This window comes from Phycodurus eques, chromosome 8 (genome assembly GCF_024500275.1).
Source record: "Phycodurus eques isolate BA_2022a chromosome 8, UOR_Pequ_1.1, whole genome shotgun sequence".
NCBI classification, from domain to species: Eukaryota; Metazoa; Chordata; class Actinopteri; order Syngnathiformes; family Syngnathidae; genus Phycodurus; species Phycodurus eques.
Window position 1 is genome coordinate 16,431,803 of NC_084532.1, and position 22,920 is coordinate 16,454,722.

A 22,920-nucleotide genomic window follows, 5' to 3' on the forward strand; every position below is an offset into this window, starting at 1 on the left:
TGTATATTTATGTTAATTTCAGTTGTACTTATGCTTTTTGTTTGAGTGTATGCAGGAAACATACATCAGCGTTCATGTTGTGCCTTGGTCTAATTAATAAATATCTGTTCATTATGTGCAGACAAAGAAGCAGGTGTATGTTGACCCTTCCAGTGGGTACAAGGTGTTCACAGAGTATGCCCACCTTCAACGAGGGAAGTGCTGTGGCAGTGCTTGCAGACATGTGAGCTCCTTTGTCTGGTTTTCTAATATGTTGTGTGTATTTTTTTGTACTGCGATTAAATTCTATTCCAGGGATAAATAATTTTTTGTCACGGGCCACGTCAAACTTATGACTTCCATCGGAGGGCCCTTATGACTGAACCCATATAAATGAATGCATCTCATGTAATTACAGAAAAAAATGATGGGTAACTATTTTTTTAAATCAAAAGACTATAAAACATTTTCAACTATAATTAAATGTATTTTAAAAGTTGGAATGGTAACAAAAAAATGCTTGCAATATCGAAGCGTTATTACAAGTGAAGACAATTTGCAATTTTACATATCATTTGCTTTCGCGGGCCACATAAAATAATGTGGTGAGCCAGATCTGGCCTCCGAGCAACCAGTTTGACACATCTGTTATTTTCTGTTCTGTCTCATTAAGTTCTATTATTGTTATTATTCCATGTGTGAATAACAACTGAAAAAAATTACGTTAATATTGTTCTACAAAATGCAGTACTTAATGAAAGTCTGGGGTCACTACTGGATTTGTTGTTTTAGCAGTACCCTGAACTGCCCATATACTGTATAAGGAGAATGTCACTCAGTAGAGCGTAAACCTCCGCCAACACTGAACTGTGATCAAAAGCAGAAAGCAATTAGCATTTGTTTGTCATTTGTTAGTTATCCGGCTACTTCCTGGTTCATGGAGAATGATGAATATTCTGTGGAGTGGACGATATTACTGGTTCAGTAGTGACTCAAAGGCTAAATCTAAATTCCATTATCTCCACACATTCCCACCAAAATAAATATGGATTGGTACTTGAGTTTCATGGAAATTAATTTTGCATTTATTGTGTGATCGCGGTAATTGTATCTGATGTACTTATTTTTACTGTGTAAAAATTACTTGGAAAACATTTGGCTGAAAAAGGTCAACAAAGAAAGCAGAGCTTAGCGGTGGCATGTGGAGTTTCGCATAAAAATGTGTCTAAATCACTCCTCATAATGACACTGTCAGCTGTCTGTACTGATCAAACAAGTAAAAACACCACAACTAAAACACAGCTATTCATATATATAATTTATATAGTTTCACGTTTGCATGCTGTTTATCATAATAATAATAATAATGCATTCGCCTTATGTAGGGATTTTCTGCGCACTCAAAGATGCTTTACAGTTTCACGCATGATTTATTCACTCCTCATTGATACTCTGGTGATGGTAAGCTACTTATGTAGCCACAGCTGCCCTGGGGCAGTCTGACAAAAGTGTGGCTGCCATTCTGCACCTACGGCTCACCACCAAACATCCAACCACATTCATTTGTAGGCAATGTGGGTGAAGCGTCTTGCCCAGGGACACAACAACACAACATGCACTCGTACGGGGATACAAACGGGCCACCCTCCGTTTGCAGGGCGTACTCTTACCCTCTGTGCCACGCCAAGAAATTTGCATCGTTTTATTTGTCACAATGAGTGAGTGCGCCCACACCCAGCGCATAAGTCGGCTGTATAACACGGATTAATTATTTCATTCTCTCCTGCAGTGTCCGTATGGCCAAGTCAACGTGAAGGACCCTGCGATGAAGAAAATGTTTAATTCTCAGTTTTATGTATAGGTCCAATGTGCCAAGGTAACAGGTAGGCTACGCAAGATAACATTAAGAATCTAGTGCCTTGCTTTGAACCATTTTTAGCAGCATACTGAATGATGAAATTTGAGAAGTGACTGTGAAATGCCTCTTGTACATCTACAATTTTTAATTTTTCAAATTGTAATCATGAGAAGAGGAAACGATTGTTCTGTATAATCTTGTGAAAAATACAATTTCATGGTATTTTGTTTTGAAGCTTTTCTTGAATGTCCATTGGAATGCAGTGAGTTTCATTTCTCATTCCTTTTTATGAGTACTTAATTTCTGGTGGTATTTCACTTCTCTGATGTATTAACAAGGGTTGTGGGAGTATAGGGGTCAAAACTGAAAGTGCATTTTAGATGTTTGCCCTCAAGATAAAGGGCATATAAGAGAAGATAACAGTCGGATGTCAAATAACATCTTGTGCTCTTTTGCGTTGCATCTCTTATTATTTATTTTCTCCCAAATGTACGGGTGCATGAGTATTAGCATCCTTTGCAATCCACATCGGCTTGACTAAACTCGCTACCTTTGACTGAAATACTGTGTTGTTAAAAACAGGCAAATGCCAAGGGTCAAGCCCTCTCACTTGGCTGTGCTGCTTTTACACCACTTGATGGAATCAGGCTGTTAACAAACACGCCACGGACATCAACAGCGGCCCCACTAGACTTGCAGCCTCCTGGCAACACTTGGCTAAAGCGCAGTTCCCTGCGGCTGCTCTCCTGAGCTGCAGCCTAATGAACTCTGGGGCCCTCCTTTCGCACTACTGCAATAGATCAACTTGTGTTCAAGAGCATGCATAAAGGCTTATAAGAGCAGAACACCCTGTGGCTCCTAATGGGCTGAAATAGTAGAAAGGGTGCACTAAACACTGCACTTAGCAACCCACAGTTATAGCGGTGCGAGGTAAGGCCAAGAGCTGGCTCTGCACCACTTGCAGATATGTTGAGGAAAGATGTGAGGTTTGATTCGTTAGTGCATGTGGGAAGACAGTGCAATGGCTTCAGGCTCTGAGCATGTCACACACGCTTGCCTGACTCTGCCTGATTGGGCAAACAGAGGCATGTGAGAGGATGTGTCTGTCGCCGAATTCTACAACTTGCACGGCCACTGTCCTCCTCGGCAGGTGGGTCCTAAAGGCAAGTGCTTTGGTGATGGCAACACAGGCCTGTGAGCAGCTACAAGGAGATTTGTGATCCCAACAGTGCTGGCGAGGACAGGTTCTTGGGGACGCATCATCAGACAGGATGAGAGGTGAATTTATATTGTGTTATTGTAAACTGAGGCAGTGAAGCGTGCGGCGGCAACATTCTACAGCGGGATGGTGAAGGTGTCACACCCATCAAGTAGGTTACCTGGGTTCGCTTGCCTCCCGCTCTTCTGTGCCTCTTGCCTGGGGACTGAGCTGTCGCTTTCAAGTAGATGCCTTGCCACTCAGGGCCTTGGCAGTCCTGCAGCCCAGACCATGAAATAGGCCAAATTTCAAGTCTGCCTCATCCCTCCATATCTTTACAATCCATTGATGGCACGCTTTGGAAGGTTCTTGTTCATCATCCTGTTTTAGTGCTACAAACAACACAGTAAAGCCTCCCAGCCTGATGGAAGTCATCCCATTCATACTGAGGATCTTTCCATAAACCTCCATTCGTTGATCACATCGACAATAGAAGAACATTGTACGGAGGGGAAATGATTACTGTACCTCTGACAATGAATTCATTTTCATCCCAAGAGAGAAGGCAAACCTTTTTTTTTTTTTTTTTTTTTTTAGGAGTTTCATTCAACTTTTGGGATGTTTTGTGCATATACAAAGAAAGAACCCATTGCATTTAGGTGAAGACTGTAGGATTTTCCTGATGCACCAAAATGTTAATGTCCTGTTTGTCCATGAAATACCATTGTTCGTGAATTTAAAAGGATACTGCTGTAGAACAAACAGATCTGTATTTTTTCCCGCCAGTGTTTTATTAAAGAAACTGATTTTCTCTTTTGTCAAGACAATCTCTAATTTGTTATTATATATATATATTTTTTTTTTATTTTTTATTTTTTGTTTGTTTGTTTGTTTTGTTTGTTTGTTTTTGGGGGGTATTTAGACCTCTACAGAGTGACTCTCTATCATGGACTTACTGTACAAGTGTCAATTTCATATAAAAAATAAAAAAAAACACCTTGGTTTTATCATATGAGTGTCCAGATAAGGCCCCTCTGACAGCTACTTCTGTTTGACCCAGTTTTGTATCTGCTTTGTCCACATTTGGCTAAAGCAGCTCCCTTTCCTCTGATTGTTTGCCTCCTTGTAGGAGGCCCACTTGTGAGAACACACGTTTATGTTGACAGTGCTGGCTCGGGAGGGAAAAGGGAAGGCGGAGCTCTTTGCTAGTGACGTAGATAAGTTTGAGAAATTTGAATTACGTGATTTCAGGGCTCTCTGCAGAAAAACGTCTGGAACTCACGAATTCGTAGACAATTTTAATTCATATTTCACGTTTCCTGAGGCACCATGGAGACAATATTCCCAAATATTAGAAAAAGTTGGTTTGGCGAAATATGACCCCTTTAATGACTAATTTCAGAATTCACAAGTTATCTATGGAGGTGTAGAATTCTGTGGAATGTTTTTAATCTACATCTGCTTTCTTTCATACTAATTTTTAATAATACCTTCAGATAATTATTTAATATGCTTGACAAAAAATACCAACCGAAAGTACAGTACAGTCCAATGCATTTTAAACTAACACTTGTATAGCATTTTAGCAGTATTCCTCTGTTGGTCCAAAAATTACAGCAGCCAGCCATACACGAAGTGTTTCTTTCAGGCATTTTGGACTGAACATCTCTGACCTTCAGCTGAAGCATATGCTGCACCAGAGCAGTGTGGCAGCAACAAACCGTGTGCCTTTCTTCAGGACGATGGCACTAGCCGCAGAGAAAAAGAGAGCTGTCCAGTTCGTAACTGTGACCAGACGTGCTCCAGTCACTACCAGTTGACAGGCCAAGCAGCTCCCTCTTGCCTCAGCTTTCCCCGCAGCCCTCTCTCCATCTCAAACAGGCACGGCAGCCCTGCGGCCAACGGCTTCGACCACAGTCACTTGCAGCATCTCCATCACTGTTGGCAAGACTGGCCACATACTGACACACACTTGGCAGGGGGGTAAAAAAAAAAAAATTGAGTGTCAGTCTTATGATTGCTAAAAGGAACATCAGTCCCAGCAATTGGCAAGGCCCTGCCTTATTTGTTGGAGTGTGTGCACGTGTGGAAGAGTCTTGATTTTCAAGCAGCATTTGAGCAGCCTTTCCATCAATGTCTGGTCTACACAGACAATGTCAGCTCGCCTCAGGGTAGCAGCCTGCACAGTGGTCATCTGGACAACCAGATCCCTGTGGTAGAATTAGTGATAAAAACACACACATGGCCTCTGTGTGACAGTCAGGGTGCCAGATTCCTTCGGACAGACAGGGCTGCAAATAGCACAGAGGGGCAGTTTCTCCCCTGGACCGCAACTGGTGCACACGCTGATGCCAGGCCAAGCCGTGGCCGCCAGATGAGTCCAGATAAAAGAGTCCTGGCCACTCACTGGCACCTCAATGAGGTACTGTTTTGGCAGGTTTATTTCAGCTGAGCCACATGCTTGGGCAGACAGAAGCTCAGTCTGCAAAAACCCGGGGACCAAGGGGTCGTAGGTTTGGCACCCATCAACGAACCCCCCATGCAGAAGCCTATTTACAGAGCATGCGGTGTAGAAAGTGTCATTAGGTGCCAGATAGATGCTACTTAGTATCCTGAGCGCTTGTGAAGTGTCCTTGAGCAAGGAATTAAACTCCCTTCAGCATGGTGCTGACTATCTACCAGATACATGTAGATTTGTACACTGGAAACTGTATGTGAGTATCCCAGCCTCTATTCGTATTTAACAAGTCAGTGTGAATTGAATATCCGCTTTGGGGGGCAAATGAAGGCTGATATTTGTATTACTCCCATCAACGTGTTAGCAGCCACTAAAAGAACCATTGCCTCTTTATTCTACAATGGCTGTTAAAAGCAGAGGGACGTAGTCAGTTTGACAACATAACACCACATCCAAACATCACGTAAACCCGTGTGTCTACCCTGAAAAGCTTTGCTTTGTTATATCGCAATAAAGAACAACCATCTATCATGTTACCTTGTCCTTTCTAGTGTGGCCAGATATGGACTAATACGTGCACCAGCCCCCTGGAGAACAGGCTATCCCCAGAGGACATACTGGGAGTGTGTGGCGGTGGCGTCGGGCTGTTGGAGCTGTTGTGTGTGTGTGTGTCTGTGGGGGGGGGGCAGCAGTTGGTGTGCAGAGACCAGAGGCTCAGACTAGCTAGTTAAGAGCTTCTCTCGCCTATCCTCCATCTGCCAGGGACTGGGGTTGTGATTTGAGCTCCAGCAGAGCAGAGCAGGGAGGAGATCGTTTGGGGGGGGGGGAGGCAGGAAGAGACAGAAAAGAGAAAGTGGAAGAACAGGGCAAACGTGAGGAATAGAATGACGGGTTGGAATAAAATCCAGCAGGATGTAAGATGCTCGAAAAGTCCATTTTAAAGCAACGCCCCTTGCCACCCAAGGGCGCCATGTATAAGAAAAAAATATTAGTATGTAAAGTTCTTCGTAGTGACAACTAGGGATGGCAATTCCTCACGAACACGTCTATGTATACATAAGCCTATCCATTTTCTATTAAGTATATTCATTGCGTGCAAAACGTAGTGCTTGTGAATTATCCTGATGGAAGAATTTCACATTCTCAAAGGGGTCCTCAATAGGTAAAGAACTGATTTATAATCATTACTTTTGCTTGTCTTTAAGATCCATGTGTTATTCACCATGACATTGATGAAAATCTCACATCATAACATTGCAAGTTAGTTTAAATTAAATCTGGGACAATAGCACCTTTATGAGGTCTGTATCAAAATTCAATGGGTTAATTAACTTGTGTCAACCAATAATCACTGTTTGTGACCATGAAATATTTTCCTCAGTAAGGAGTCAAGTCTGCTTTGTTGTTTCCAGGATGTTTCACCCTCTTCCTCACACTCCCACCAAGGCACATGTGACTGGGATGCAGCTTTACTGCACTTCACTCCTCCCTCTGATCCTCCTCCTGAAAACCCACCACCACCCACCTCCCTTCACTTCCCTCTCCTCTCCCTCATTCTTTCAGCTTTTCACCCATGGTGCTTCGCTTCCACGGCAGATCCTGGGAGAAGCTTCCTCTGCCATTCTTTTGGGAGGCACCAAGAGCGAGACTGAGTGTCACTTGAGGTGACCCAGAAATGATAACGCCTGATGAACCCTGGATACATGTGTGCTATGATAACCACTATGCCCTACAGCAGAGAGCAGGCAGGCATCACGGTCGGCGCTGTGTCTGAAAGGAGCCCGGTTGAATCGAGCCTGCGGGAGGCGATCGTGCTCAGGAACCACAGTGTGCTCCATGAACATTGCAGTACGCACTGAAATGGATCTCAGTGCCGCTGCATTATTGATGAGCTACATACCAGGCAGAAGGAGCAAAGTGACTGTATAGCAGCATGGCACGTGTTCATTTATGCAAGCAGAAGAGGTGTAATTAATTGTCACCCTTTGCTCACAGCCCAAGTGTTCACCCAGACAATACTCTATTCACTCCTTGTCAATTGAAATCACTCCACAAACACCTCCTGCAAGTGTGATCCTGCCTCCAGAATGGCTCCCTGTGTCACGTTAACAGTTCAATTCAGGTTCATTGTCTGTGCACTTAAAGGTCTGTGTTATTTTATGACCATTGTGAGCATGCTTTTATGGCCTGTTTTTTTAACATTACCCAGCTGTTTGGGGACATGAATATCCAGTACATAGGCAAACGGAAAGCGGCATTTCATTAATGATAGTTGAGGAAATATTGTCTCATTTGAGCTCAGGTACCATGAAACCACTTCAAAACAATATTGAATATTCAGGAAACCAAAGGCTTGACATTGTTAAACAGTTGTTAGTGTTTTACCTTTTTTCCCCATTTTCTTTGGTTCGTTACATACTGCAGCATGAGGCCAAAATTGTGTAGAATGGCAAATACAACCAACATGCCATTGAGCATATAAGTATATGAGCTACATTATTCAGGAGGGAAGGAAGTGATTTCTATATTTTATGCTTTTGGAGTAATCATTTATTTAGTACTGAGCTATGTAATGATGAATGCATTTTTTTTTTATTTGGAGTTTATTACCAATTGAAAGAAAAGTAGACTTGGAATAGTCAATCTTTGGGTGGTTTCGTGAGTTAGCCAACATTTGTTAGTGTTATGCAATACATAAAGCAGGCATATTTCCTTCATATTGATTATAAATACCTAGTATACGTTGTAATATACATCTGCATATAAACATGCTATAGCGTGTGTGGGTTTTTTTTTTGTTTTTGTTTTTTTTGTCACGGACCTGGAAGTGGAGCTTCCTCCAACATTGAGGCGTCATTTAGAGAATAAAGAGCATATTTCGTTGTTATGATTGATAATAAAGCCCAAATTAATTCAGTGACCTAATATGCTTTCTAAACCTTCGTATGAATGGTTAATGCTTGCCATAAGGCGGTAACAGATACACGATTGTGTTATTTAGCCCTTTTTAATTCGTGGCGACATCAGCCATCAGAAGCTCCTCGCGTGCGGCGAAGGCCATTGGCTTGCAGTTTTCTGTGCAATCGTGTGTGCGCCGTGTTGTGTCTTGTGCATGCCGGAGGAATATTTAAATGACTTGTGTTTTAATTGAGGCTGGAAGTGGAGCCGCGGCTCACAAACGTGGAACAGCCCCCATCTACCGGCAGGCGAGCAGTCAGCCTCTCTTTCCTCTTTCCTCTCCTCCACCGCAGCGCACAGTCCCGAGCGTCTCCTCCGCCTTGCGCATCGCGCGGCCGTCGAACCAGCACATCCTCAGGTAAGAGCCTGACTCCGGGCTATGTCTTCTTGGAATCAATATTAGCAGCCACGGAAAATACGACGGTATTAAGGTAAGGGTTAATGATAACTCACTGACAAATCCTCATCTTGTGCTGCATTCGTTTTTTAATCGTTTAAATACATCGTTTGTATGATTGACGAATTGTTTTAAGTCACCTCAGGTAAATATGGTAGATGTATGAAATCCATTTGAAGAAAACAAATATTTTTCTGAATTATGGATACAAAACGTTTTTACGCCTTTTTATCAAATTATTTGGAAAATGTGAAATGCTTAAATGATGATAACGTAATTGCATGGAAATGCGTGCTTTTTATTTAGATTCATATATTTTCTTGTTTCATTATTTAAAAACTGGAAATAAGTTCAATTAACTCGCTCACTGTCTCCATTTCAATACATTTTCAAGAAATTCTACATTTTATAAAGGCTTCTTTGAGGCAAAAATGTTTTTAGGAAATACTGGAAGACAGTTCAGGCTTAAAGTCACGCAAACGGGCATTTCTGTGCCATGGGGGCAAAAAAAGCAAAACGAGCGTGTTTATTCACGGAGAATATTGCAATTGTTTTTCAATGCAAATCCACAAACGATACAAGTCCAATTGTGCCTGCGTGCTTCTCGCTGCATGCTCACTGACACATCGCTAAAACCTCCTGAGTCAAATCAAATGTTACCGCTGTCAAGTCGTCAAAAATGTCTCCATAAAATCGTCGCGGATGCGCATGACTTCAACTTATTTCTTTTTATCGCCGGAAATAAAAAGGGAGTCGTGCGCATGCTCTATCGTACATTGTTATTTTCTTACTGTCAGGGTGCCTTTGTCCAGTTAAAAAGAAGTGTGGTTTCTTTTTTTCCTTTTATCTGCTCTTTTTTTATTTTCATTTTTATTTTGCTGGCGGGACACTGACAGTGTGCAAATGAAGGTTCATTTCATTCAGGTCCAAAAGCCGTCCGGGAGGGTTCAAGCCTTCATGGGGCCTCCAATTAATGGCTACACAACTTGATGGTTGGTGGGGGTTGGGTGTGTGTATATTGGCATAATAATGTAACGTCTACAAATGAATTAAAATATATATTTATGTTGACCAAAGTCGAGTAATGCACAGTCATTGTAGGTTTTTCTTCTTCTTCATTTTATGGTGTGTCTCTGTTAGACCATATTGACATTTTATGACACCATATTTGGACTACATGCATGTAGGCAAGCTTATTCATAATGAAATAAAAAAAAAAATCTGCCTGCACCCCTTTATTTTTGTCTAATAATTTGCGTTACCTATTCCCCCCCACGCCTTAAAGTTGACACATATTAGACTTAATAGTGTAATCTCAGTGACGCCTGCATGACGTGGATCATATTAAGTCAATAATAACCGAAATTTCTGAAAAGAGGCGATAACTGGTGGGGTACCCCCCACCCCCTCACATCGTTACCACTATATTATTTTTCATTTCTGCCATACACACACACACACACAACACTCGCCTGGCCTGTTAGCTACGTGGAAAATGTTACTCCACTCGTTCTCTTGTCTTTAATTAAGTCCCACTGAAAGTAAACAAAGGTGCTGCATGGCCCAATTCCCGAGGGAGAGAGAAAATAATGTAATGTAATTACAACAGATAATCGAGGTAATATATATATATATATATTGTAATAAAATTCAAATGTAAAAAAAAAGGAACTTATTTAAAGTGTGTTTATTTAGAGTGGCAATGTAATTGCTATGAGATATAACAGTGCCGCCTTTGTGATAGTTTTAATTGAACCAGGCCCCGCCCACTTCACGTGCACACTGAAACAACCCAACACTTGATTGGACCGTCAGATGAATTATTTTATTATGATTGAAATCGTGATCATTCATCTGAATAGAAGCTTGATGGAACCTATTCATTTTCTATATGTAAATTTTGTATTTTATTTTTGTATTATTTTTAGAACATTAACAACTAACGTGATGAAACAAGCGACTATATGGCATCTAAGCAGCGACACGGTGACTAAAAGTGATGTAAACAAGTTAATATCGTAAAGTGAAGCTGTGCGCAGGCAGACTCGGGAGGATTTAAGGCAAGAAAGACACTTCTTTGTTGGGCAATAGGAAAGAATGGCGAGGAAGAGAAAGCGAGAGGTAAACAGAGAGAGAGAGAGAGAGAGAAACAGAGAGAGAGAGAGAGAGAGAGATGGGGAACTCCTCCTACCAAATTATTCAGACTGGGCAGGCTTTGCTCTCTTCACAAATACGACACGGTGCTCAAATGCAGGCAGTTTCAATCTGACCTCCAAACACCAAGGAGCCCTGACTGGGAACTTTGGAAGTGGGGAAAAAGCCGAAGGTTGTGTCATTATTTTTGGCCACACTGTAGCCACCTCCCCCCTTTCCTTCCGTTCACCCCCTTGGACTTTATATATATATATATATATATATATATACATATATATATATATATATATAAATATTTTTTTTTTAATCTGGATGAGAGACATTCTGGAAAGAAGGAACAAGCTGGTTCACTACCAACACTCGTCCCACCCATGCTCCTGCTGCTGCTGTAGTTTTTTCTCCAGTTTTTCCTTCTGCTTCCAGTTGCCTTTGCACGCAGTGGGCCCGGAAGTGATCTGCCTCTCTGCATTTTGGATGCGCTGAGCCGACCCAGCAGCACAGCAGTCCGGGTCCACGGTATATGGAAGTGGTGAGCTGCAAGGCAGAAGCAGCCGCTCGCACGTTGCGCCCTGCAGGACCGGGAGCCATGCTTTTCCACGGGATCTCCGGGGACCACATCCAAGGGATCATGGAGGAGATGGAGAGAAGGTCCAAGTCGGAGTCTCGCTTGGCCAAGACCATGCAGATCAACGGCAGAGAGACGGTGAGGCCAGGTCTTTCAATCAAACTGTAACCGTTCCACACCCAGCAAGGAAATACACTGATATTTTTGAATCGCACGGCATTGCAGTTTCAAATATATTTTTTTTTGTTAAACTCGCAGCAGAGCAATTTGAAATTCTAACGCTGACAAATCATTGGCGTTTAACAGTCTCGAACAACATAACACTTTTACAGTCTTCTGCTTCACATGCAGAACTAATCTAAATGGTTGTCGTCATAACGTAACACAATTAGCAATTCGTTTTTTTAATTTGACCAAACATAATATAAGCGATCTAGTGGATCTACTCGGTATATTGCGCACATTGTTGTGATTGTAGACATGACAACACTTGCCCCCCACCCCCACACCCATAAAAAAAAAAAAACAGGCAAACAAACAAAAACCAGTGTGCTTATGCAGTATATTGGATTGGTAAATGATGCACATAAAAATAAAGTCTGCAAGTAAGATTGGTTGAATACGCTGGCAGATTTTTGTGCATAATAAAAACATTTTGTCTGGACTCAAATGTCCTGGCTCTTTTGTATAATTTTATGTTACGGGGCCAGCGTTGTCTCGCCAAGGCCATACTTCTTGGCTTATACAAACTTTTATGAAAGATCTATGACAATAATCAAATATTACTTAAATGCTGCCATGATTATTTTTTTATTGCCAATACGGCAAAACGTTGTTTTTTTGTTTGTGTGTGTGTGTGTGTGTGTGATAGTGTATTGAAGAGCTTCCCCGTTTGTGTATCCAGACCATGCCCTCCATGAGCCCGGAGAAGCCCGCCCTGTGCGCCGGCTGCGGGGGCAAGATCTCGGACAGATACTACCTCCTGGCCGTGGACAAGCAGTGGCACCTGCGCTGTCTCAAATGCTGTGAATGTAAACTTGCGCTGGAGTCGGAGCTAACGTGTTTCGCCAAGGATGGCAGCATCTACTGCAAAGAGGATTACTACAGGTAAAAGGTGTACGCCAACGACGAATGTTGGCCAAATTCGCCCCGTTAAGCCAGATGTGTTTCCAACAAATAGATGACAAACGGATACAAATGGTCACTTTGGGTTTCTATTTAACAGGCTGCTGCTTTGCATTTGGGATGTTTGGCCTATGAATGCTTTGAAACGTAACGTGTGTGTGAATCCAAAAACTTTACACATTAAAAAAAAAAAAAAAAAAAACACAATATATAAGTGGTAGTCATAGTGAAATCTGTGTGCTTGTGACATATTATCCAGGATAAAAAAATAATGTAAAATTTGTGGCACTTAAAGATAAATATGTAGCTTGTTTCTTTAAATCGCCATCTTTTTGTGTGAGCTGAATGTCAGGGAGTTAGCAACGATTGTGGTGGGGGGGGGGAATTAGCTCACTTTTAACATGCAGAAACAATATCAAATATTTTTAATGAGACGACACACCTACGTTGAAGACTACATTTGCGACATAAAATCGAATTTAAGTACAACGCTGGTCTAACGAGGGTTTTCCGTATTAGCACCGCATGCTAATGTCCAGGGAGCCTTCACTTCAATGGTCCAAATTTAAAGACATATTAAAATCACTCTAACGCCGCTGCTACTATTTAACGAATCCGGTTTTAATCACTCTGTGGGGACTTGTTGTGTTGTTTAGCAACATTCCCCCCACCCCTGCAAAAGCCGACCATGTAACAAACATGTCAAGCACAACTGTGACTTTGACGCTATTTGTATTATTTATTGTATTATTTTTTATTTTTTTGCTTATGTGACACACATTATAAAAGAAGACATGGCAGCAACATTCATTATTTTTTTAGCGAACCAAACCTATTACAAAAAAAAAAAGTTAGGAGAACGTTGAGGGAACCAAATATGTAAGCAGACGTTTTGAGAACGTTACAGAAATGGTTAGTGGGGATGTTGTGTTTGTGCTCCCCGTGACAGGAGTGTGTTTCTGACGATGCGTCTGTTCCAGAAGGTTCTCGGTGCAGAGGTGCGCGCGCTGCCACCTGGGCATTTCCGCCTCGGAGATGGTGATGCGCGCGCGAGACTCCGTGTACCACTTGAGCTGCTTCACGTGCACGTCGTGCAACAAGACCCTCACCACGGGCGACCATTTCGGCATGAAGGACAGCCTCGTCTACTGCCGTCTGCACTTCGAGAGCTTAGTGCAGGGCGCCGACTACCACCCGCAGCTCAACTTCGCCGAGCTGGCGGCCAAGGGCGGCGGCGGCGGCGGCGGCGGCGGCGCCCTCGGCCTGCCCTACTTCAACGGCACCGGCACCGGCACGGCGCAGAAGGGTCGGCCGAGGAAGAGGAAGAGCACCGCCAGCATGGGCTTGGACTTACCTAGCTATAACACAGGTGAGACGCCCTCACGCTGCGCACGCACGATAAGGAAAAACAAAACAAAAAAAACAATAACAGAGTGCAAAAATGACTTGCTAAAAGTTTGCACATTCATGATTTGCTAAATACAGCACGAGAAAACGTGACCAAAATCTCATTTCGGGACAAAACAAGTTCATTAAATTCGTGTTTACCAACTCTTAATTGCGCCAAGGCTCATTTTTACATTTTACACCCCCCTACCCCCCCAAAAAAAGGAATTAAAATAAAATCAAAATCTTACAATAAGCGAAGACACTGGCCACTGTTCTGTCTGTCTCTATAAATCACTGACAATAGATAGCTAAATGATCAAAGATACATTATTTGGAGCTAATAATTGTCAATTTCCTACAATACATCTAATGATCTCTCACAACACAAGAAAAACAACCTAACAAAAATACCTTCCTGAAATTTGTCACATTCCCAATTTTTCCCAACACAAACAAGAAAACGTAGCCAAAATTCTCTTGGTGGACAAAAGAAGTCAATAAATGTGGTGTTTGCCAACCTGCACTGCGCCAAAGTACAATTTTACATTTAAATAAATCTCACTGCACACCACCACAGAAGAAAATTGTCACAAAAAGTGGATGCACGTGTTAATTGCCATCCAGTGAAAGATCATTTCATTGTTCTGCCTGTCACTAAATGTCACTGTCATAAAAAGATGATAAAATATATATTATTTGTAGTAAATAAATTTCGGAGTAATTAAGTGAAAATGCACGATTTCAGGCAACTGATGATCTTCTCACGACATGCATAAGAAAAAAAAAAACACAAATACCTTATATAGAATAGATGGACAAACAAATCAATCAATATTTTGAGGACTAATTTAATGTAATTGCACACACCTGATGTGACTACAACAATAACAAAAAAAAAAGATTGCAAAAACAACCTAGCAAAAATAACGTCCGAAAAAGTTTTCACATTCCCATTTTTTCCAAACACAATAAGAGAACCAAAATCTCACCCTGGACAAAATAAGTGAATTATAATCGGTGAAAGCCTTTTTGAGCCAAGGCACATATTTGACATTGGAAAACAAAATCTCACTGCACACAAGCAAACCAAAATGTCACAAAAAGTGGCTACAGTACACTGGGTAATTGCCATTTAGTTGTTCTGCCTGTCACTATACGTCGCTGGCCTAGATAGACCTACACAGGTCTATTATTTGCAGTCATAAATCATTTTCGGACGATTCAGTGAAATCGTCGCCTGATGATCTCTCACGGCACGTTGGTTGGGCAATGATTGAATTAGATGATGAGTTGAAGTATTCATTTATGTAAGGGCTTGCATGTCTGGGTGAAATGCATCTGGGAGGGGAGGGGGGGGGGGGGGAGATCGCCTGTTGTCGCCAAACAATTAATGTACTGCCATCCGTTCACATGTAAATGTGCAAACGTTACTGTTCTTATTTGGTAAAATGGTAAAATGTATACAGAATCATGCAAAAATACACACTTTTTTTGCCTGCTGTCGGTGAATTAGAAATTGAGTCTCAGTTTGAAATGAATATATATATATATATATATATATATATTTTTTTTTTTTTTTTTTTTTTTTTTTTTTTTTTTTTCAATTCTCCCTGCAGCGTCCCAATTTTTCGTGTTGTCTCTCTGCGAATTAGTGCGCGCTTGTCATTGTGCGGCCGAGTTCCCCAAGCCTTGTTCCCGATGAATGAATGAATGGGGGTGGAGGGGGGGGGGGGGGGGGATGAAGAAGGGTAATCTGCGCGTTAATTGTTCTCCGTTAATTGGAAGCGACGTTGGAATCTCGGACCTCCAGCGCTGCGGTCAGGCCGGGCCGGGCCGGGTCGGGTCGGGTCGGGTCGGGCTTGCGAGTGTTCTCAGGCAGGGCGAGTGCATGCCAGGGCTCCATGCATGAACCGCATACAGCAAACATGATTCCGATCCCTTTATTCCGTTATGCAAATGCCTGCTTTTCTCATGGAGCAGTAGGATGTGATTTTTCAATCCGCGAAAAAAACAAATGCTCGCATTATTCCATTATTATACAGAAAATATGAGGCACAAATATTTTTTAGGCTACTTGATTTTCCTCATTTCTGCGGCATGAATCTATTTTTAAACGAAACGCTATTATCAACGATGAATAGTCAAACAGAATTATTAAATATTAACTCTAAAAAGGAACAAATTAAATCAGTTTGCGTGTGTAAAAACCTTTGACATCCTTGTCATTGTAGTCTCCCCAAAACGTTCTTGTTAATATCCATCAGTGTGCACATCTGACTGAACCTCACATTTGCTACAAATAGGATCCGATTCCGCTGTTGTTTTGATGTTATTTGTCTCAAGTGAGCCTTTTCTTGCTTGTTTTGAACACGTCGAGCTCAGTGGGTCTACTGAGTATTGTTATTCCACACCTCTCCATTAGGTTAGGTCTTCTTTGGATACAGAGACCCCTAGTGGGTAACTGTTATACAACAATGTGTGCTACAGATGCCAATAATCTTCATTTTAATAGTGTGGAAGGGTGCCAGGCAGAGCTAGAATAACATGAACCCTCACATTATGCCAAGTATAATTGCATATGTTATTATTATTGTTTTTCATTTTGAGCCTCAAATTTACAGTAAAAGAGTAAAACAATGTGGTCGACGTGTATGTTAAAAGTATATGAGGACAACAATGTAACTTGTTGTCCAGTGTCATCCATACACGTTAACCTTATGTGGCAAACCAGTCCTAACCAGTTTAAGTTGTCATCACAGATGGCATTTATAAGGGACTGGAGGCGTGTGTTGTTATTTGGAATAGTGTGCCACACAGTTTGCTTGCCACTCATTGAATGCATTCATCCATCCATTTTCCATACCGCTTATCCTTGCGTGCATTCAATCCATTACAATGTTGTAGAAAATTTCATTCATTTCAGTTCAAAAAGGGAAACTTGATGCAGGGTGTCCCGAAAAATTGACATTTTAATTTGTGAATAACTTCTTCTTTTGCAAGTGAAATGAAATAGGCTTCCTGTTGAGGACGATTTATTGATTAAAATTGCAACAACATATTCAGACAGATGTAGGATCTATTTAGATTTCAGAGGGGCACAGATTTAATTTTGCCCAAATTTCAGCTGCATAGTAGAGCAAGTGGACATTACTGTAATGTTTTGTTTACACCCTGAGGAAAAAAAAGAGAAAAAGTACTACATTAGTAAAGTAGCAATATAACTAACACTGTGGTTAGTTTTTACACATCTCACTAAAAATTGAAATCATTTGACTGACGGTATTAGGTTGTGAAATGATGGCGGGGGGGGGGGGGGGGGGGGGCATTGGAGACATCCTGTGTTTTACAAACTAATTACACACATGGGGAAAATCCTCGTCGGTAGACAATTTCCTACCCAATTTCCATTTTAAAAATCATTTTGACTGTTTATTATGTCATATTCTAATTTCAAGAGATGGTGAATTTTGGGTTTCCATTATCCGTAAGGTCTAATCTTCAAATAAAATAAAAATAATCAAATATCTCACTCTAAGTGTCATGAATCTATTTACAATTTATTATTTGAATTTTTGAATTTAAATACTGCAATTTATTACATTTTCCACAATATCCTAATTTATTGAGACACACCATTATTGACATGTTTTTTTTTAGACCAGCGAAGTTATTGAAGATCATGTACACAATGCATAATGTACGACTTTGTATTACACACGGCACTGTATAACATAATCATGGAATCAATTATATCTAACTATTTCACAACTCATCTTTATAAACCTTTTAAAACTGGAACAATGTGCTGTACTATATATTGAATGAATGTCACTTTTTGAATTGAACTCTTGAAATATGAAAAAAAAAAAAAAGCAAAAAAGCTGTGATTTTCTCATTTATTGAGATGCACCTATAGTATAAACCCACCGGCAGATGTAATTGACGTACGCATGCGAGTGCACAGACACGCAAACATGTTCAGTGTTGATGTGGCTCTGTGTTCTGCACTCCCAGGCTGCAACGAGAACGACGCGGACCATTTGGACCGGGACCAGCAGGCCTACGCCCCGACGCAGAAGACCAAACGCATGCGGACCTCCTTCAAGCACCACCAGCTGCGGACGATGAAATCCTACTTTGCCATCAACCACAACCCGGACGCAAAGGACCTCAAGCAGCTGGCCCAGAAGACGGGCCTGACCAAAAGAGTTCTGCAGGTAAGCACTGATCCATTTGCCTTTCTGCCTTTCTGCACCGACACCCTACTACATGATCCCCTGTCATTTCACCCCAGAACTCTTTTTTTTAAAAATTTGTTTGTATTTGTATTATGTTTATTTAATTCAGCCATGATGGATTGGTCGTTAGATGGGTGTTTTGGCTGTAAAGACGCGTGAATGCTGTTTTTTGAGGCAGAAAGTAGTTGACTAGTGTATTCTTTAAAGGACGAGTGCACACGTTTATTTTTAAATCCTAAAAGATGATCATTCCCTTTTCATTTCTGTACTAAGATGAGGAGCGGACATAGTTGTCTGGCACCTTCAACTCTAAATATATTGTGTCCACCATTTATGTTGATCTGCAGCACTAGTTATGTACTCTGTTTCTTGAAAGCAGTCGTACATAAGCACAAAAAGTAAAAGCCACACTGGCATTGGTTTGCAGGTTTGGTTCCAAAACGCGAGAGCCAAATTCAGAAGGAACGTTTTACGACAGGAGAACGGAGGTGTTGATAAGGCTGATGGCACCTCACTCCCTCCGCCCTCGTCCGACAGTGGGCCCCTGACCCCCCCCTCCAGCGCGGCCACACTAACAGACCTGACAAACCCCTCGATTACTGTAGTGACGTCCGTCACCTCTAGTTTGGACAGCCACGATTCGGGGAGCCCTTCACAAACTACCTTGACGAACCTTTTCTAACAAGATAGCAGACTGCTTCTTTTTTTTTTTTTTTTTTTTTAAATTTTAAATCGTTAATTTCTCTGATTTAGTTTTTTTTTTCTCTCACTTTTGAAATTGACCTTTAAATCAAGCAGAGATGTCTCCTTTGAAGAGAGCGTGCAAACGCAAGACGAGCAGTGGCCACATCAAATTATTGAAGAAAACGCGTAGCATCTGACACCACATGACTGCGGAAAAGGACTTTAAGAAAATCATTGGGAAAAACAATAACTAAACGTTTGTACATTTCTATTGAATTATTACAAATTGAGCCCTTCTTAATTCATGCTTAATTGGTGAATTTGGCCCTCAGAAACCTGTAATTGTATGCTTCCAATTCAATTTTTGTTTCTCTTTTGAAATCATTTGGGAAGCCAACTTGTAGAATGTTCTGTATATGGGTAAATTATCCAGAAAAGAGTCTTTTAATTCTCTTTTTGAATGTCTCCCATCCATATGGCAGTTGATTCAGACTTAAGGATTCACGATAGAAAGAACAATAACATATTTTCTGACTTGATCCAAACATTGACTGTGCTAAGTGATAACAATAATGCAATGAGAGCAAATTTTTCCATCGTTAAGACAACACATTTGGATAGGAGAGCAGTTTATGCCCTCTGTTGGAATCAGCTGACACTTCATGTTGCCCTGCTGGATGAATTGCAGTCAAATTGATTCCAGTAAATTCATCAGCAGATCGAGTCAATTGCACAGAGCCCCCCCGTAAAAAGTGCATTATTGTTTTATCATGTTGCTCAGGGTGATGTTTTTGTGTTAATGAAAAAAGGAGTGTAGTATACTGATTAAGACTGGATTTGTAGAGCTGGCATTGAAAAAATGACCTCAGATACAGGTGGAATCACAGTTCATGTTTTCTCCTGACATTGACTTTCTCTAACGCCACTCGCCACTGATCAGACCAAAAAAAACAAACCACGTTTCTTCTGGCTGAAAGGTAGTAACAGAGTGAGACAGAGAGAGAGAGAGAGAGAGAGAGAGAGAGAGAGAGAGAGAGAAAGGAGGGGGGGGGGGGAGCAGAAGACAAATTTCCATTGTGCGCGTCCTAATTTGTTCTATTCTAGAACAAAGTGGTACTCCGAATCTACTTGATGAAGTAGATGCCTAACTCAGTTCTACTCTATGTGCCTTATGCGATAACTTGGGACAAAAGGTTGTGGAATTCAGGATTGTCTGTGTTCTTTGTTAACTGAGTCACACCCTTTGGACGCCTCACTAGTTTTGTACTGGTTTGCATCTTATTTTCAAAGATCTTTTTATGGTGTATCCTGTTTGGGGGGAAAAAAGAAGGGGAGAGGGGGCAGCGATGTCATAGAAAGCATTTGTGCACTCTTTCAGATATAGTTCCAAGAACCTTATATATTGATCTTCGTGTTAATAGTTGAGTACAGTAAGTGTTCTATCAAGATTGTCCATGTTTCCCTGTTTCTTGATAAAGATGGTGTATAGAAACTATTTCCCCTTAAATATTTATGGACCAAACGGTTGTTATATATCTTATTAAGTTTGTGTGAATAAAAACAATACTTTGCTTTAAATGGCTTTTTATTTTTCATTGCACTTGCCATTTTTGTGTTCCTTCTTGAATACAGTTATTGTTTGTCACATCAACAGCCGAGAAAGCTTTTGCTAATCAGTGAGCACTTGACTCACTGTCGTTCCTCATTTTTGCTTCCATTTTAATTTCTATTTCCTCTTTTATGATGTTTATGGTTTTTGACGTAATGCCCCATGGATTTGCATCCAAACCCTGCAGTCAAAAAATTTGAAATTTGCTTTTTAGTGCATGATCATGGCTGTAGAATTTGAGTCGACAGAATGCTGCAAAGCATATATATATATATATATATATATATATATATATATATATATACACATATGTACTATAACATGGTAAACCTAAAATGAAGTCAAAATCAATGCAGACCTCGTAAAAGCCAGGTTGCTCTGTAGTTAATATATTCTTACTCTATCATTTCTTTCAGGGAGAACAAATCTTGGGGCATTACAGCCATACATCCCGACGTTTGAAAATTCCCTAAAGTATTAACAGAAGGGGGAAACTTTGATGGGAGTTCCTCACCATTGAAGACAAAGACAATATTAGGTTAAGATGATATAGCATATTGAGATCAAATATTCAGTTGAAAGTGTACAGCAGATGTTGTTGGCCACACAAAACATGTGTTGTTTGAATCTATCAACTAAGGAGACTGCACCATGTACAGTATGAGACCAATGATGCCACTGAACGTCTGTATTGGAATGACTCATGCGAAACTATGACAATAAAATGTATTGTGACATAGCAAAAAGAAACTCAAACAACTCCACAGAGGCCACACCATGCACATGTAAACCAAATGAGACGGTATGGATATCTCACACACACACACACACACACACACACTCACGCACGCACGCACACACAAGCACCTCCCACTAATTTGACTCTCCTATATGTAGTAAGCACAGTACAGCATATACTGTACATGCCATTCAGTCTTGGTTCTCTACCACACACTCACTGCCCCCACTCGCCCAAGAACCGTCCTTCTACAATATATGGAAGTTTTCTATGTTGTCACAAGTCCTTTTTGCAAGCACACGGCCTCCTTGAAAGTGGGCAGCAGCAGGAGCAGCAGCAGCAGGATGCCCGTCAAATGTGACGCGCGCATGAAGACGACTGCAGAGCTGGAGCTTTGCCATCTGTCCGTGCCGAGGGATGTGAGGATGTGAACAAAACAGAGAAATACATCAAGGAGAGCTTCTCATTTTGCATGCGCCTTATCATCTTGTTAACGTTATCCTTGAGATGTACAGGTATATTATTTCATTTGAGTCACTGCGTGATTGATTGTCCGCTGCAAAATGTAACACATGAAATCATGTCCCTGACACGCAATTGGAGAAGCTAGACATCCAGTATTCTTTGCATTCAGCACGCTGTAGGTGAAAGGTCACATGACCATTTTGTGCACATGACACCAGGAGTTCTAAGGTGTGACATAACATGTTCAAATATTAATTTTAGCTTTGCTGATTTCAAATCTCATCTCCATAGCGTATTCAAAGGCAGTGTTACAATGTACAGTAATATTGTGAAAGTGAGCATGAGCATAATCTATTGTGACAACTTTTCTATCTTAGAATCACATTTATTGCCAATTAAAAATTGCCAATTGGGATGAAATAAAAGTCGCCATGATTTTCTGATGACTGCAGCAATGCTAGTTTATTTTAACAGTTCAACATTAAAGTTTCAAATACCTTCAACATGCATACTTGTACTCTTTCAACATGCAGGGAAATAAACCCTGATTCACCACTCAAACTGTGTAAAGCAGCAGTGTCAAACTCAAGGCTCGGGGGCCAGATCCGGCACGCCACATTATTTGATGTGGGCCGCGAAGGCAAATCATGAGCATCATGTATCTTGCTAAAATTCCAAAATTGCAAATTGTCTTCACTTTTAAAAACAACGAGATCCTGCCAGCATTTTTGTTATTAATACTCCTTTTAAAATAAATTGAATAATACTTGAGCAAACAGTTTTTACTGACTTCTTATTACAAAACTACTATTTTGTAATGTAATGTGAGGTGATCATACATTTATATGGGTTCACAGTCATGACGGCCATCTAAGGGAACCCATAACTACAATGTGGCCTGCGACAAAAATGAGTCTGACACCCCTGGTGTAAAACAAGAAAGACAATACATAAAGATTAAATAGATTCACAGAAAGCTTTTAGATAAATAGATAGCACCAAAATGGCACTGAACAACCACTCAAGACATACATATTTAAATTGAATTAATAAAACAGACATTTGTAGAAAGCTAAAAATATGTATAGCATTTCAAAAAAAACA

The 22,920-nt window shown here is 40.9% G+C and overlaps 1 protein-coding gene across 5 annotated transcripts; it reads left to right on the plus strand.

The window, feature by feature from the left end:
• The first annotated feature begins 8,792 nt into the window (after nucleotides 1-8,792).
• Nucleotides 8,793-22,318, plus strand: lhx9 (LIM homeobox 9). 5 transcript variants are annotated; one of them, XM_061683618.1, is made up of 6 exons: nucleotides 8,793-8,809; nucleotides 11,426-11,705; nucleotides 12,439-12,674; nucleotides 13,673-14,061; nucleotides 18,096-18,298; nucleotides 18,747-19,001. In XM_061683618.1, exons 2-6 carry the CDS (start codon nucleotides 11,523-11,525, stop codon nucleotides 18,999-19,001), a joined length of 1,266 nt encoding a protein of 421 aa, XP_061539602.1. In that variant the 5' UTR covers nucleotides 8,793-8,809; nucleotides 11,426-11,522. The 5 variants fall into 5 exon arrangements, with proteins under 5 accessions (XP_061539602.1, XP_061539605.1, XP_061539601.1 ...); XM_061683621.1 differs by lacking the exons at nucleotides 8,793-8,809; nucleotides 18,747-19,001 and adding an exon at nucleotides 21,029-22,318 and having other exon boundaries at nucleotides 11,307-11,705; nucleotides 12,472-12,674; XM_061683617.1 differs by lacking the exon at nucleotides 8,793-8,809 and having other exon boundaries at nucleotides 11,307-11,705.
• Nucleotides 22,319-22,920: the final 602 nt, after the last annotated feature.